This window comes from Tenrec ecaudatus, chromosome 6 (assembly GCF_050624435.1).
Source record: "Tenrec ecaudatus isolate mTenEca1 chromosome 6, mTenEca1.hap1, whole genome shotgun sequence".
Classification (NCBI taxonomy): domain Eukaryota; kingdom Metazoa; phylum Chordata; class Mammalia; order Afrosoricida; family Tenrecidae; genus Tenrec; species Tenrec ecaudatus.
In genome coordinates, this window is record NC_134535.1 from 76,408,815 (window position 1) to 76,425,931 (window position 17,117).

The 17,117-nt window shown below is 39.6% G+C and overlaps 1 protein-coding gene across 1 annotated transcript; it reads right to left on the minus strand.

Moving 5' to 3' along the window:
- Nucleotides 1–695: 695 nt before the first annotated feature.
- On the minus strand, nt 696–1,655 carry LOC142451457 (olfactory receptor 6C2-like). Its single transcript, XM_075553250.1, has one exon. It carries the CDS (start codon nt 1,632–1,634, stop codon nt 696–698), a length of 939 nt encoding a protein of 312 aa, XP_075409365.1. The 5' UTR covers nt 1,635–1,655.
- Between the last annotated feature and the right edge of the window lie 15,462 nt (nt 1,656–17,117).

The following is a 17,117-nucleotide window of genomic DNA, read 5'->3' on the forward strand; positions in this document are numbered from 1 at the left end:
TTATAGTTTGAATAACTCAGATTGGAAGGGATAAGGCATATTAGCATTTTACATTTTTTTGCAAATTTCTATATTACTTATAATAAAATGAGCATTCACGGACTAATGTGAACATGGAACAACTTTCATATTTCCTGACTATATATGTTCTTATCATCTTAAAAAAGAAAAACACATTAATTGATCAATTAAAAAAAAGACAAACTGAAAGAGGTTTAAACTTAAGAAGAGGAAAATATTGTCATTGCCAGAATAGTTTCCACACAGAAAGTTCACATTAAAGAATGCTAAGAAAACTAAGAAGAGCGATATAAATTTCAGATAAAACAAAGAAACAACCCACTGCAGTGAAGTACCTTCTGCTTTTTGCCCTAAATTTCTTAAGGATGAAGAATCTGCAAACGAACAGACAGCCTCATTATTCTGCAGAGCAGTTTGTAGGTTTGAACCACCCACTATGTGGTTAGCACTTCAACACTTATGAACAGCGACCGAGTTAAAGAATAGAAGGAAATAAAAAGGACTTGGTGGTTTCAAGAGAGTAGACAAAGTCAATCGGAATAAAACTGGACTCTTCAAGTTCCTTTTATTTAAACTTCTCAAATCCACTTCAAGCGTATGCACAACTCTCCCAGAGCAATTTCTATCCACATTTTGATCATTTATCATTTAATTTCAGTTCACAATATGCACTTCTACGAATTCTTTGAAAGAAATGCAAATCTTTTGAGGATGTCATTGAATGACTGCTTTACTTGTTTATTTCTCAGGGTGTAAATGAAGGGGTTCAACAAAGGAGCCACAGATGTAGTGAGCAGAGAAACTGCCTTGTTTATGGCCACTTCATCCTTGGCTGAGGGTTTGATGTACATGAAGATGCAGCTGCCGTAGGCGATGGAAACCACAATGATGTGGGAAGAACAGGTGGAAAAGGCTTTCTTCCTTTGCTGGCCAGAAGGCAACCTTAGAATAGTCTTAACTATATGCATGTAAGATAGAACTACACATACAAGAGTCATTATGAATGTCAGCACAGCACAAACTATAACCAGTTGCTCTATGAACCACGTGTCTGAACATGAATTCTTCAGAAGTGGAGAAGCATCACAGACAAAATGATCAATGACAGAGTCGCAAAATTCCAGATGGAGGCTCAAGCCAAGAGGAGGGAGGATAATCAGCAGGCCTGCCACCCAACAACAGAGGATGAGACTCCTGCAGACTCTGCTGTTCATAATGGTCAAATAGTGAAGGGGTTTGCAGATGGCCACATAGCGGTCATAGGACATGACGGCCAAGAGAAAAAACTCTGTCGCCCCAAAGAGAACAATGAAAAATATTTGGATGAAGCATGCTTTGACGGAGATAGTTTGGTCACCAGTTGCTACGATGTGCAGGTATGTGGGCACACACGCAGTTGTGAATGAGATTTCTAAAAAGGAGAAATTTTGAAGAAAAAAGTACATACCTGTTTTTAGATGAGAATCCACAAAAATGAGAAAAATGATAGTCATATTCCCAAGTAAGCTTAACATATATGTGATAAACAGAAAGATGAAAACCAAAATCTGTAGCTGTGGGTCCTTTGTCAATCCCAGGATGATGAATGTTGTTATTGCTGTGTGGTTTTTCATCACTTCATGCTACTGACCAATTGTCACATAAATATCGCAGAAATTATACCTGTAAAACAATATCAAAGTGACAGAATCAGTCAGTGTCAAATGGCTGTAACTTGCATTTCCTTCTATGACTTGATAATGTGTCACTAAGGTGAGGACAACTCTACTGAAAGGAACCATAAAGTAAGATAATCTTATGGAAGCTTTTACTGTCACAATATTGCTACCAAAATTGTTTTAAATTTTCCTGAATTCACAACTTATACAAATACTTTCAAATTATCTATTATATGGTACCTATAGGAGATTGTTCAAATTGAAAAATAAATTGGACATTTGGAAATGTCATTTGACCCATCATAGAGTCTACTATTCATCTGTCAGGTTTTTTTTTTTACTCTGGTGGCTTCAGTGTCAGAATCTATGTCATCACTATTTCATCTACAGGGAAGGTCACTAATAGAAAATACGTTTCAGTGTAGATTCCAGACTAAGAATAGACCAAGAAGAAGGAATGGATTACCCACTTCTGAAAGATTAGCTGCAAAAACCTTATAAATAGCAGGGGATCATTACCAGATAGAGTGCCAGAAGACGAGCCTCTCAGTTGGGAAAGTGCTCAAAACCTGACTCAGGAAGAGCTGCCTCCTCAAATGAGAGTCAACCTCAATGACATGGATGGATGCTGGTGAGACATGACTCAACATGCAATGAAGCAGCGGCAAGCATTCATTTAACCATTTTGAATAATTATGAAATATTCACTTAGAAAAGTTCAAAGTGATCAAAAATAAAATACAACACCTAAAGATCAATAACCTAGGCACTAGTGAGCAGAAATAAACCTGTATTTGAGTAAAAAAATCACAGAGTTTATTATACCAGGAATGTCAAATTCAGAAACAATTGCGTTCCACTTATTGTCAAAAAAGAACATTTCAAGACCTCTCTTGGAGTACAGTGCTGTCTGGGATAGGACTACATTTGTGCAAAAAGAATGGTTGACATTCAAAAATTTCAACATGCAAAATTAGATCCCCCCCCTCACTATCATTAAGTTAATTCCAAATCACACATGAGGAAAGCAGTCCAAGTAGTATTGAAGTCATTCACTGAAAATAAAGCTTCAGGAATTGATAAAATATCAAGAGAAATGTCAGCAAGCTGATGCAACACTGGAAACTCTATACCAAAAAAGTTTTGGAAGAAAGCTACCTGGCCAATCAAATGAAATAAATCCATATTTATGCCCATTACGAAGAAAGGTCATCTAACAGAATGTGGAATTTATTGAACAATATTATTAATTTCACATGCAAGTAAAAGTTAGTTGAAGATGATGTAAAAGTAGTTGAAGCAGTATATTGACAGGAACCAACCAGAAATCCAAACCAGAATCAGAAAAGTGTTGTAGTGAGGGATACTGCTGATGTCAGATGAATCTTGGCTGAAAGCAGAGAATACCAAAAAGATGTTTACTTGTGTTTTATTGGTTATTGAAAAGCAAACCATGTACATTATTGTAGATAACGAGAAGTCCAGAACAATTAACAGTGCTGATGTGGAACTTGTACACAGACCAAAAGGCAGTAGTTCAAACACTAAAAAGGAATACAACATAGTTTAAAATCAGAAAAGGTGGGTGTCAGGGGAGGATCCTTTCAGCATAGTTAATGAATTATATGCTAAAAAGTAATCTAAGAAGCTAAACTATATGAATAAAAGCATGCCACAAGAATAAGAGGAAATTTAACAACTCACCGTATACAGATGATAAAACACTGCTTTCTGAATGTGAGGACTTGAAGCACATGCTGATGAAAACCAACAGTGGCAGTCTTCAATGAGGATTGCAACTCAATGTAAAGAGAGCCAAAATCCTCGCAACCCAACCAAAAGACAACATCATGATAAACTAGAAATTTCAATTATCCGGGATTCCATTTTACTTGGATTCATAATCAAAGCTCATGGAAAAAGCACTCAAGAAATCAAATTTTTCATAGTGCAAACCTACTGCAAAGGTGTCACTTTTAGAAATGAACTTTGCCTCATAACCACATGAAAGCTGGATAACGTATAAGAAAGCTGCAGAAGCATTGATGCACTTGGATTGCAGTGTTGGAGAAGAATACTGAAAGTACCCTGGACAACCAGAAGAACAAACAAATCTGCCTTGAAAGAAATACAGCCAGGATGCCCCTTAGGCAAAAAAAAGAAGAAGAAGAAGAAAACATTAAAGAGCAAAACTGTGACATGGAGAGCGAGGTCCGTACATCCCAGCTGTCCCACTTTCAATCACTTTATCTATAGGTGACAATTGGGCAATGAATATAGAAGACAAGAGAATAAAGACGGCGTTTGAACTATGTTTTTGGTAAAGAATATGGAGAATTCTACGTAGTGCCAGGATAAATACGACTCGTCACTTGGAGGAGGTACAACCAGAATTCTCCTTCGAAGCAAGACTGCTGAGACTTCCCCCCTACTTTGAACATATTATCAGGAGAGACCCTGTAAAAGGACATCGGTAATGAGGGAGACCTTCAGCCAGCCTGAAGGACACAGTGGCTACAATAACGGATTCAACCATAGCGGGTACAAGACTGCAGAGGGTTTTGTGCAGTTGTGCATAGATTCTCTGTGAGTCTGAGCTGATTGATGGCACCTAACAGCAAATCATAGCAACGAGGCTGTGTCAGTGGGTGCAGATAGTCAGGCTTACTGGGTGGCTGTCATGGCTTCCTGTACCTTTGCCATATATCATAAAAGCTTACTGTATTTAAAAAAAGAAATGAGGAAGGCGAGTCTTCCTTTCACGTAGATATACATGTTATCTGGAGAGACCAGGACCTAGAGAGAGACGTGCACTCTCCATAAAAATATATAAGCGTTCTGTATTTACAAAATACAAACTCATATTTCTAATGGGGAAATAATTTTGTGAACTCAAAAACCAAAAAGGAGAAAATAAAGTGAAAAGGGTAAGAAGGAGTTAAGTCTCTCTGGCTCTGTAAATGTGGGTTTCCATTTTCTCTGGGCAAACATGTATACACCAAAAACTCTATTTATTTCCTCCATCTGCACCAGTTGTGTAGAAAACACCTGAATTAAACGGTCCTTGGAGGTGCTGGTCTGAAAGTCTCTAATGAATATAAAACGTAATCTAACTTTGGCAAAATACCTAACACAAAACCAATAGGGACAAAATCCTTAGGGAACAACACAAATACAGCAAGAAACTCAGTCCAAATATACATAAATAAATTCTAAAAACCAATCAGAAACCCACCTATTATTTCCTTATAGTTTATGCAATCCAATAAGTATGATGAAACCCTTTAATGCTAAAATCAAAAACATAATGCATCCTTACTACAGAAATATTTAAAAGTAGATTAAAAAGTGAAAAATTTAAAATCCTACCAAGACCTGACAACTTAGAAATATTCTTATTTCTTTCTTTCTTTTTTTTTTTTTTTTTTTCATTCAAGGATTGTTTGCTGGCCCTTAGGAGTGTTTTCCAGTCCAGTCTGTTGGGGCACCACGCCCTGGCCCCAAAGTCCACTTTCAGCATTCCCTGGGGACCTTGCCACTCCATTCCCTTGCTGTTCCACTGCACTCCCCCAGTACTTTGCCTCGGTGTGATGGGATCAGGTCAGGCACAATTCTCACACTGTGTCTCCGGTGCTGTCCCTTGTATTGCCCTTAGTCACTGAGGGCATCATGTCTCATAGTAGGGCCAGCCATGTTGTTCTCTCTGTGGACTGGCTGCTCTAATACTCCTTATACATTGGACCTCCACTCAAGTACTCCCTCGATGCAAAAACAATTTGTTCTAGTAAACTGGCATTCAGCTTCCTGACATGATCACTGAAGACAAATGGGTGCATAAGCAAATGTGGTGAAGAAAGCTGATGGTGTCGGTTATCAAAATATATAGCATCTTGGGTGTTAAAGTATTGAGGGTAAACAGGTGGCCATCTAGCTCACAAGTAACAAAGCCCACATGGAAAAAACACAGCAGTTGTGTGATCACGAGGTGTCCAAGGGATCAGGTATCAGGAATCATAGAGCAAAAAATCATATCATTGTGAATGAGGGGGAGTGTGGAAAGAAGACCCAAAGCCCATCTGTAGGCAACTGGACATGGGGTCGTGGGGAGGTGACAAGCCAGTCAGGGTGCAGGGCAGTAACAATGAAACATACAACTTTCCTCTCATTATTAAATGCTCCCTCCCCACCCCCAATATCATGATCCCAATTCTACCTTACAAATCTGGCTAGACCAGAGGATGTACACTGGTACAAATAGGAACTGGAAACACAGGGATTCCAGGACGGATGCTCCCTTCAGGACCAGTGGAGAGAGTGGCGATACCGGGATGGTGGAGGAAAGGTTGGGTAGAAAGGGGGAACTGATTACAAGGATCTACATATAACCCCCTCCCTGGGGGATGGACAACAGAAAAGTGGGTGAAGGAAGATGTCAGACAGTGTGAGACATGACAAAATAATAATAATTTATAAATTGTCAAGGGTTAATGAGGGAGGGGGTATGGAGAGGGAGGGGAAAATATGAGGTGCTGATACCAAAGGCGCAAGTTGAAAGAAAATATTTTGAGAATGATGAGGGCAACAAATGTACAAATGTGCTTGACTAATGGATATATGTATGCATTGAGATAAAATTTGTATAAGCACCCAATAAAATGATATTTTAAAAAAGAATACTCTTTACTCCAAATGAAAATGAATGAATAGAAAATGTTAATTTTGAACGACAGTAAGGAAATAAACCTATATATTTTTAATTAAAAGATCATTTTATTGGGGGCTCTTACATCTCTTATAACCATCATTACATCAATTGTATCAAGCATATTTATACATATACTGCCATCATTAATTTCTAAACATTTTACTTTCTATTTGAGCCCTTGGTATCAACTCCTCTCTTTTTCCTCCCCCACTCCTTCGTAACTGTTAATAAATTAAAAATTTTATTATTCTTCTTATATTTTACACTGACCGCTGTCTCCCTTCCCCCAGAGTTTCTGTTGTCCATCCCCCTGGGGGTGAGGGGAGTAAAATGTCAACTTTTGCAATCAGTTGCCCTTTCCTCTCCTCTTCTCCCTACCTTTCCCCTACCCTTCTGGTATTGTTACTCCCATTCCTGGACCTGGATTCCGTGTGTCGTGAGCTCTTATCTCTTATTTGCACCTGTTCACATGCTCCAAGTGCTAGTCCAAAGTGAAAGGCAGGACTGGGATCATGTTAGTGGGGATGAGGAAGCCTCAAGGAACCAGAGAAATATTGTGTGTTTCATCGGTGCTATAAAGCATCCTGGTTGACTCAATCCTTCCTTGTGACCCTTCTGTGAGAGGATGTGCCATTGTCTGCAGATGGGCATTGGGTCTCCGTCTGCACTCCCCTTAATTCACATTGATTTGATTCTTTGTTCTGGGTCTTTGATTCCTGATACCTGATCCCTTCGACAGCTCTTGGTTACACCGCTGGTGCGCTTCTTCCATGTGTGCTTGTTGCTTTTCTGCTAGATGGCCACTTGTTTAATTGCAAGCATCTGGGGATGCTATATCTTTTGATAGCTGGGCACCATGCACTTTCTTCACCACATTTACTTATGCACCCATTTTGTCTTCAGCAATTGTGCCAGGAGGGTGAGCTTCACAATATGCCAGGTTTGTTAGAACAAAGTGTTCTTGCTTTGAGGGTGGGCTTGAGCAGAGGTCTGAAGTGCATCCACTACCTCAGTGTATTACCATATAAATATATGTACATAGGCCAATACCTCTATTTTCATGAATTAGTGTATTTACATGTGTACACACCTATGGTTATACCTCTATCCACAGCTTTGCTTCCTAGATCTTTGCTCTGTTTACTTTTACCTTCCTCCTGCCCATCATACTTGCCCTTCTTTTGCCTCTTAGTAATTCCTCTCAGCTAGATTGCTGTTGGTCCAACACCCACAGGATCTCTACCTCCTCCTCATTGTTGATTTTAATTCCCTAGTTATTCCCCTGTCTATGGCATTGTTTGCTCACCCCTCTCATCCCCCTCCTCCATCTTCCCCCAAGTCCCTTTGGACCTGTCTGTCCTATTGCTTTCTCCTCGAACTTGTTTCCAATAATAGAGACCAAACAAAAAGAAAACAAAAGATTCGAATAAAAAGCAAGGGGGGGGGATAATAATAACAAGACCCCCCAAAACAAAACCCCCACAAAAAAGCATACATAATTCCAGGTCTGTCCTCTGAACTTCATGAGTACTTCCCCACTGGTCCTTCGGGAATTCTGGGAACTGCCCCTTCTAGCCTGGGGTCTATTTGGGGGGCTTCTCAGGGGTTTTATGGCTTGGCTTTGCCAGTGTTGCTGAGCTCTTGTGTTCCCTTCCTGATTCACCTCACTATGGGGTGGTCCGACCAGATTAACTCCCTGCTGTGTGTCCCTAGCATGGTCCTCTGTCACAGTATCCTCTGGTGAAGGGATATCATATCTTAAGCTGTCGTCAGCCCTAGAGTCCTCTCTGTGCCTTAGCAGCTCCATGCAGGGATGGCGGCCTCAGGGTTTCATGTGCTGATATAAATTCTAGAGCCTCCCTCTCTTTTTCCTTCTTGATTTGCTTCCGTGTGGGTGTGGCAGGCCAGCCCTCCTCCCCAACCTATAGGTTTAGTGTTGTCCTCTGTAGCATATACTTTTAGGGAGGGGTCAGTTTGGCTCTGATTGGGGCTGGTCCTGTAGCTCATTCTTTTCATGTGTTGCTCCATGTGGTTATATTGCCCTTAAGGTTTGGTGCCCTGTGGTGGGTCTGCATGCACACTCCCACTTCTGTGGAGACATGACAAATGCCCTCCCCCTTTTTGGATTAGTTCCCTTCTCTCCCCTTGAAATCATCTCCTCCCATCCCCTCTTTGCTCCCTTCCCTCCTTTCCCTTTTCTTGTGTTGGAATAACATGGTACCACCTTGGCTTTGGGGTGACCCCTACATGACTGCCTGTACCTCAACCATATAATGTGAGATAAGTGGTTTCTCTTCTATATTTACGGTGCTTATTGTACTTACCTCAGCGGACTCATTGTACTTGTCCTTTTGTGATCGACCAACTTCAGCTAGCATAATTTCCTCCAACTCTTCCCATGGGGCAATGTGCTTCATGTCATCGTCAGTGCTTTTCAGTGATGCGAGTACTCCATTGTGTGTATGCCATGGTTTACTGATCCACTTCTCTATGGATGGAAACTTAGGTTGTTTCCAATTTTTGCTATTGTGAATAGCGCCCCAATAAATATTGGGGTGCAGATGACTGGTTGTTGTCTATTTCTCACTTCTTCTGTGTACATGCCCAGTAGAGGGATAGCTGGGTCATAGGTAGCTCAATTTCCATTTGCTTTAAATATAGCCAGATTGTTATACGTATCTACATGACCACCAGTAATGGAGGAGAATTCCTATCTCACCACGTTCCCTCCAACACTTGTTGCTTTCTGGTTTTCTGCTTTGGGTTATCCTCAAATGATTTAGGTGGTATCTCATGATTGTTTTAATTTGCATTTCTCTGATGGATAATGATTTGGAGAATTTTCTCATATGCTTATTGGCCATTTGGGTCTCCTCCCTAGTGAAACTTCTGTTCAGCCCTTTTGTCCACTTCCTTAGGGGGTTAACTGTTTTACTCTTTTTGCAGGCTAGGAGGATATTGTAGATTTTAGTAATAAGCCCTTTGTTTGTTGTGTCATTGCTATAATTCCTCTCCCAGTCTGTGGGTTCTCTTGTTACTCTCTTGGGTGAAGCCTTTCAATGCACACAGGTGTTTTATCCTTAGTATATCCCACTTGTTGATTTCAGATTCACCTGTGTGTGTACCCTTCCCTATTGCAGTTACCTACGTATTCCCTGAGCCAAGGTTTTTACATTTGTTCTGATTCCTTTATTGATGGTTCTGATAGTTTAGGGTTTTACTTGTAGTTCTGTGATCCACCTTGAGTTTGTTTTGTGCATGGGGTGAGGTAGGGATCTTGTTTTATTTTTCTGCATGTGGATAGCCATTGTTTGTAGCACTACTTGTTAAAAGAAGGCTTCTACCTCACAGTTGATGCTTTTGGAGCCCTTTTGTGGTTTTCAATGCAAAGAATCATGTCATCTGCAAATAGCGATAGTTTCACCTCCTCCTCTTCTGATTGGATGCCTTTAATATCCTGCTGTTTTATGTTGTTAGCTAGGACCTCCAGTACAATGTTGAATAGAAGTGTGTACAAGGGGCATCCTCGTCTGTTCCCCCTTTTCAGTGGGATTGTTTATGTCTTTTCTCCATTTACTATTATGTTAGCAGTTGGATTTTTGTAGACAGCTTGTATTAAATCAAGGAATTTTCCATCCATTCCTATCTTCTTGAGTGTCTGAATTCAGAATGGGTGTTGCCTATTACCAAATGCTTTTTCTGTGTCTATATTTCTTTTCATGTATTCTCATACTTTTTCTTCTCAATGTGGTATATAATATTGATAGATTTTCAGATGTTAAATTATCCCTGCATCCCTGGGATGAATCCCATCTGATCATGGTGGATGATATGTTTTATATACATTTGTATTCTATTGGCCAATATTTGGTTAGGGTTTTTTGCATCTAAATTCATTGGAGATATAGTCTGTAGTTCTCTATTCCTGTGGGATGCCTGACCTGTTGAGGCATCAAAGTTATACTGGCTTCATAGAATGGGTTTGGGGGCTTGACATCCTTTTCTATGCTCTAGAATGATTTGCGGGTGATCGGTGTCAGCTCTTCCCTGAATGCTTGGTAGAAATACCCTGTGAAGTCATCTGGTCTGGGAGCATTTTTTTTTGGTAAACCATTATATTGGGGGCTCATGCAACTCTTATCACAATCCGTACATGCACCTATTGTGTCAAGCATATTTGTACATTTGTTGCCATAATCATTCTCAAAACATTTGCTTTCTACTTGAGCACTTGATATCAGCTCCTCATTTTCCCCCTTCATCCCCGTTCACCCCTCCTTTAAGAAGCACTGATATTTAATAAATTATTGTTATTTTGTCATATCTTACACTGTCTGACATCTCCCTTTGCCCACCTTTCTGTTGTCTGTCCCCCAGGGAGGAGGTTATATGTAGATCCTTGTAATCAGCTCCACCTTTCTGCTCTACCTTCCTTCCACCCTCCCAGTATCGCTACTCACACCACTGGTCCTGATGAGATCATCTGTCCTGGATGCCCTGTGTTTTCAGTTCCTATCTGTACTAGTGTACATCCTCTGGTCCAGCCAGATTTTTAAGGTAGACTTGGGATCATGATAGTGGCAGCACGGGGCGGAGGGAGAAGCATTTAAGAATTAGAGGAAAGTTGTATGTTTAATTGTTGCTACACTGCACCCCGACTGGCTCATCTCCTCCCCGCAACCCTTCTGTAAGGGGATGTCCAATTGCCTACAGATGGGCTTTGGGTCTCCACTCTGCATCACCCACATTTACAACGTGATATTTTGTTCTTTGATGCCTAATACCCAATCCCTTTGACACCTTGTGGTCACATGGGCTGATGTGCTTCTTCCATGTGGGCTTTGTTGTTTCTGAGCTAGATGGCCACTTGTTTATATTCAAGCCTTTAAGACCGTGGAGGCTATATCTCTCAATAGCCAGGCACCATCAGCCTTCTTCACCCCACTTACTTATGCACACACTTGTCTTCAGCGTGTGTGTTGGAAAGGTGTGCATCATGGAATGCCAATTTAATAGAATGAAGTGTTCTTGCATTGAGTAAGTACTTGAGTGGAGGTCCAACCCTATGCAAATATATTTACCTATGTTCATGCCTGTATTTAGACCTCTATAAAGGCCCTTTGCCTTCTAGTTTTTTCCTCTATTTCCTTTTACTTTCCGGAGGCATTTTTTGTTGATAGTTTCTTGATGGCCATATGTATTTTTTCCTTTGCTATGGGTCTGTTAAGGTTCTTGACCTCTATATGGGATAATCTAGAGAGGGATTGTTTTTCCAAGTATTTTCCTATATCTTTCTCATTGTTGAATTCATTAGAATTCAAACATTCATAGTACTTTGTGGATTATCCTTTTAATCTCATTGAGGCTCATTGTTATTTACCCTGTTTTACCCTTCATCATGGCTATTGATGTTTGATATAGTTAAAGTTTGTTTTGTCAACCTGGCCAATAAACACATGTGGGGTTAATTGAAAGGCATAGAGATAAATGACTTCGCCTTTCTTGTTTTGGCTCTCTTGCTTTAGATGGTCAAACCAGGGTGCAACTGCCTTACCCAGTTCCTTGCTTCTGCTGGCAAGGCTCACTTCCTGTGAGACATCCCCTTGGAGAAGCCACATGGACCTACCCTGATGCAGCCCAGGGTGCTGGAACAGCTATGTGGAGACCCCTGGCACCTCTGAGATGCTTACACACTCACTGATTTGGCTTTCCTCCTGCAGTTGGCATCACTATGTGTGTTTTGTGAGATGGAGGAGGACTTTGTGGATTGGTGTCAAGCATATGGGTTAATGTGGGACTTGTGGGCTTGGGTAGCACTGGGTTGCAATTTTTTCTTGATGTGTATTTGACCTTCATATAAAACTCTCCCTTACACATGGGTTTCTGTGGATTTGTTTCTCTAAAGTACCCAGACTAACACAATGTTTGTTCCTTCCTTTCCTTGGTTAGGCTTGCCAAAGATCTATAGATTCTGCTGATCCTTTCAAAGAACGAGCTTTTTGCTGTGTAGAATTTTTCACTGTTCTCTTGTCTCCCCACTGGTTTAATTCTGCCCTGATGTTTACTATTTCTTTTGCTATTAGAGAACTTGTTCTGTTGACTCTCTTATAGTACTGCAGATGTTGTGATAGTGAATCAGTCATTAGTCTCTCTTCCTTTTTCACATATGCACTTATTGCTCTCAAGCTACCTCTGATAACTGCATTTGAAATATCCCATACTTTTGGTACATTGTATTTGCATTCTCATGAGTTTCTAGACACTTCCTAAACTGTGCTCTAATCTGGGCCAGTACCCATTAGTGTTACAGAAGATCATTATTCATCCTCCAATTGTTTGCCCTTGCTTTCCTGGTTTTCCTTTTGTTGATCTCAAGATTTATGGTGTGTTGATCACAGAAGGACATCTGACTAATTTCTATATGTTTGAATGTACTCATACTCAACTTGTGCCTCAGCACGTGGTATATTTTCAAAAATAAGCCATGTGCACGTGAAAAGAATGTCATTTTTTTGCATTTAGATGGAAAGCTCTACAAAAATTCTATGAGGTCCAGTTGCCTAATTATAGTGTTTAGCTCTGTAGCCTCCTTGCTTGCTTCTTTCCTAGTGATATATTGTTCTCTGATTATGGTGCATTAAAGCCACCTACCATGATTGTTGAATCTGTGGTTTTATTATCTTTTAAATAGTTTGTTTGATGGATTTCATGGGTCTCTCATTAGGCGAGTATATATTTATTATGCTCACTTGTTCCTGGTTTACTGATCCTTTGAGCATTATATAGTACCCCACCTTATCTCTTGTTATCGTTTGCACCTAGAGGTCAATATTGTTAGGGTTTGGATTGCAAACCATGATCTTTTTAAGTTGCCATTTACTTGGTATATTTTCAATCAGCTTTTTATTCTTAGTCGATTATTGTCTCAAAGTTTAAGATCTGTCTCTTACAGACAAAAGCTTGATAGGTTATGTTTTCTGACCCAGTCTGCTAGCCTTTGTCTTTTAATGGATGAATTAAGGCCATTGACATTCAGAGTTATTATCATGATCTCTGAATTCACTGCTGTCATCTCACACCTGTTGTGTTGGGAGTTTTCTTATCTCTTTTCATATCAGTGTGCTGCGTTAGTGTGTGGGACTTCCTTCTTGCCTTCTTTTCCCTTTCAGGCCATGTTATATTGGTAATTCTCATGGGCAGGTTGGCTCTGGATGGTGTTGGGGCCTATGGTGGTCTCTTGCTTGTGCTTGATGCACATTGTCCATAGTGAGTCAGCAAGGATTTTTTGCAGGGTTGGGTGCCTTACAGCATATTCTTTGAGTTTTCCCTTGTCCTAGAAGACTCTTACCTCACTGTCTACCTCAATAGATAGTTTGGCAGCATAAAAGATTCTCAGACAGGTGTTTTTTTTTTTCTTTCAGCTTCAGAAGATTTTATTCCACTCTCTCCTCCTTTTCATGATTTCTGCCGATAGATCTAAGCATATTCGTACCTTGGCATCATTGTATATTACCTCCTTTTTTTCTCTTGCTGCTCTTAAAATTTTCTCTTTTCCCTCAAAGTTCGATAATTTAAATATTAGATACCTTGGTGAGTTTTTTCTGGGCTTTATGATAATTTGTGTCCTCTATTCTTCCTGTATGAGAGCCTGATTCTCTTTCATTAATGTGGGAAGTTTGCTTCCAGGAATTCCCTTGATAATTTAGCTGTTGACTTCTTCATTGTGGCTTGTGTTTCAGAATAAACCTGGTTCTATTGTCCTGAGTATATACTTTGAATGTTTCTACTCAACCCTTGGTGAACCATTCCATGGACTATGAAACCTGCTTCTGTCACATATTTTAAGATATTTGATTTTCATTGGATTTTTGAAGCAATTTGAAGGTAGCAAAGCATACTGTTCCTTTCTGTCTTGTGTTTCAGAATAGACTTAGAGTTGTTCAGAAAAAAAAGGCCATCTAACTGAGAAGCAATAAAGCAGTCATCTAACTGAGAAGCAATAAAGCCCACATGGAAGAACCACACCAACCTGTATGATTATGAGGTATCAATGGGATCAGGTAACAGGCATCAAAGTCCCAGAACAATCATATTGATGTTAACAAGGGAGATGATGGAGTAGAAACTGAAAGCCCGTCTGTAGACAATTGGACTTCCTTTCACAGAAGGGTCACCATGAAGAGACCAGCCAGTCACGGTGCAGTATAGCACCAATGAAACATAGAAACATAATTTTCCTCTAGTGTTTTAATGCTCCCTCATCCCACTATCATGACTCCAACTGTACTTTACAAATCATCTACACCAGAGGATATACACTGCTCTGGAAAGATAGGAGCTCAAAACACAGGGAATCCAGGACAGATAAAATACTCAGGAACAATAATGAGAGTAGAGAAACCTGGAGGGTAGGGGGAACCTGGGGGAGAAAGGAAACCAATCACAAATCTTTACATATAACCCCACCCCACCCATGGAGACAAATAACAGAAAAGTGTGTGAAGGGATACATTGGTCAGTGGAAGACATGGGAAAAAAAACCACAATAATTTATAAATTATAAAGGTTTCATGAGGGAAAGAGTATGGGGAAATAGGGGGAAAATGAGAGCTTACACCAAGGTCTCAAGTAGAAATAAAGTTTTGAAAATGATGACCACATATGTACAAATGTGCTTAACACAATGGGTGAGTGTATGCATGGTGATAAGAGCTTTAATAGGGCCCAATAAAATTATTTGTTTTAAGGAGGTGTTGAGTACGATATAGTCAAAGCAAAACAAAAACCTGTGTCCTTGGACTCGGGACTGAAATACCCTAATGGGAAGGAAGCAAAGTATGGCTACCCCAAGACGGTGGAAATGGCCTTTGTTGGACTTGGTGTGGGAATCTAGCTAAGTGGGTGTCCAATGAAATGAGACTCATAGCCATCATATATTTAGTACCCCCTTGCATTAATACAACAGACAAGAGGCAAGGGTCTGCCCTTGTAAAAAATGATACAGGAAAATTTTCCCTAGCATGATCCACATGTTCAATGTAAACAGCAAAATCAATTATGAAATCAATCTGTACAAAGTAACAACACATGGATTGCAGCTCACAGTTGGACTATACTTGTATAAACTCTTCATATCAACAGTTCCTTTAATTCTGTGCTATTGGATAAATTATTGATGTTACCAGTGCAATCGCCTTATACCCAAAAAGTGTGCTGACAATGTTTTTCTTTTTGGTTCTTTTGGGGGTTAGTGTTTGTTTTCTTTTCTGTGTTTTGTGGTGGTGGTGGTTCTTGTTGGTTTTGACTTTGTTTTTTATTATAATACGTCTGCTCAAGAAAACCAAAATAATTCATAACACAGATATAGGCAGATGTATTCTGGGCTCCCATACAATTCTAGCCCCCATCCAAGAACAGTTAATTCTTATAACATGTCCCTGCTGAATCCTCACTTTAATGAATGACAGTGCTACAGAAAAGTGTGGTGAAGAAAGTAGATGGTGCCCCACTATAAATTGGAATAGCGTCTCTGGTCTTAAAGGCTTGTATTCAAAAAAGCTGTCATCCAAGTGAGCCATCAACTCAGTCCACATGAAAGAAGCACACCAGTGTGTGAGATCCAAAGATGATGATGACAAAATCTAAATATGACAGGAAAAACATCAGAGTTTAAATTGTGAACATCTCATTAGAAGAAGGCTATGGAGAATAGTGAGAACCCAAAATCCATCTGCAGAGTGTCTAGTCTGATACCCTGTAGCCATAGGAAAGGGACTCGAACAGTTTTACTCTCAGAGAGAGAACATTGTAAACTTGATTATTGTGGATTAAACCATGGTATAATGACACTTGGTCAGTTGACCTCCTCTTGACCCAACCTGATTGTGCTCTGGGCTCAAATATTTCCTGCTTGTTCTCTGACAGAAACTACTCTGGCTTTTAAAATATTGTTTGTTGTCTTTTCTTTGTTACTGCTTATTTTTATGTTCTTACTAGTATTGTTTTCTTTCTGTTTCTTTTTGTTTTTTATTGTTTCTGTTAGGCTTCCCAGTTTATGAAGCACTGAAAAGTGGATGCATAGAGACAATAATTGATGCATTTTTTGTCAGGTATGGGGATGGAAAGAAGAATTGGGGAGCAGTCAGTGAATGCTTAAGGGGGAGGGAGCATTTGATCTGATTGCGTTGATGTATATACAACACTTTTTAAAACACCTTAACTGTGGCAATGTATGATATGTGTATATTATATCAAGGATACTACAAGAAACAAAAACAAAACAAAGAAACCAGACTTGACCTCTGATTACCAAGGGGGAAGTGGGAAGAGGGAATAATTTTTGCTTTGGGGGCATGGAGTTTATTTTAATGGCAATGGAACAATTTGGACAGGGATATCAATAATGGTTGCACAACATGAAGAGTATAGTTAATCATGTAGAGGTTGTCAATTGTAGAATGATTTATTGAAAAAAATAATTACACAAATATCAATGAGTAGAAGGAAGAAGAAAATGTTCTAAAATTGATTATGGTAATGATTGTACTATTCTTGTTGATATGACTGAACTATTGAATTGTGTGACACATGGATGAAATGGCAATAAAACTGTTTATGATTTTTCTCAAATTAAAATAATAAAAGGAATCATTATTTTATATAAACAGTCTCAGAAACCCACAAGAGCAGTTATACTCTGTCTTAGAGGTTCGCTATGGTTCAGAATCTACTGG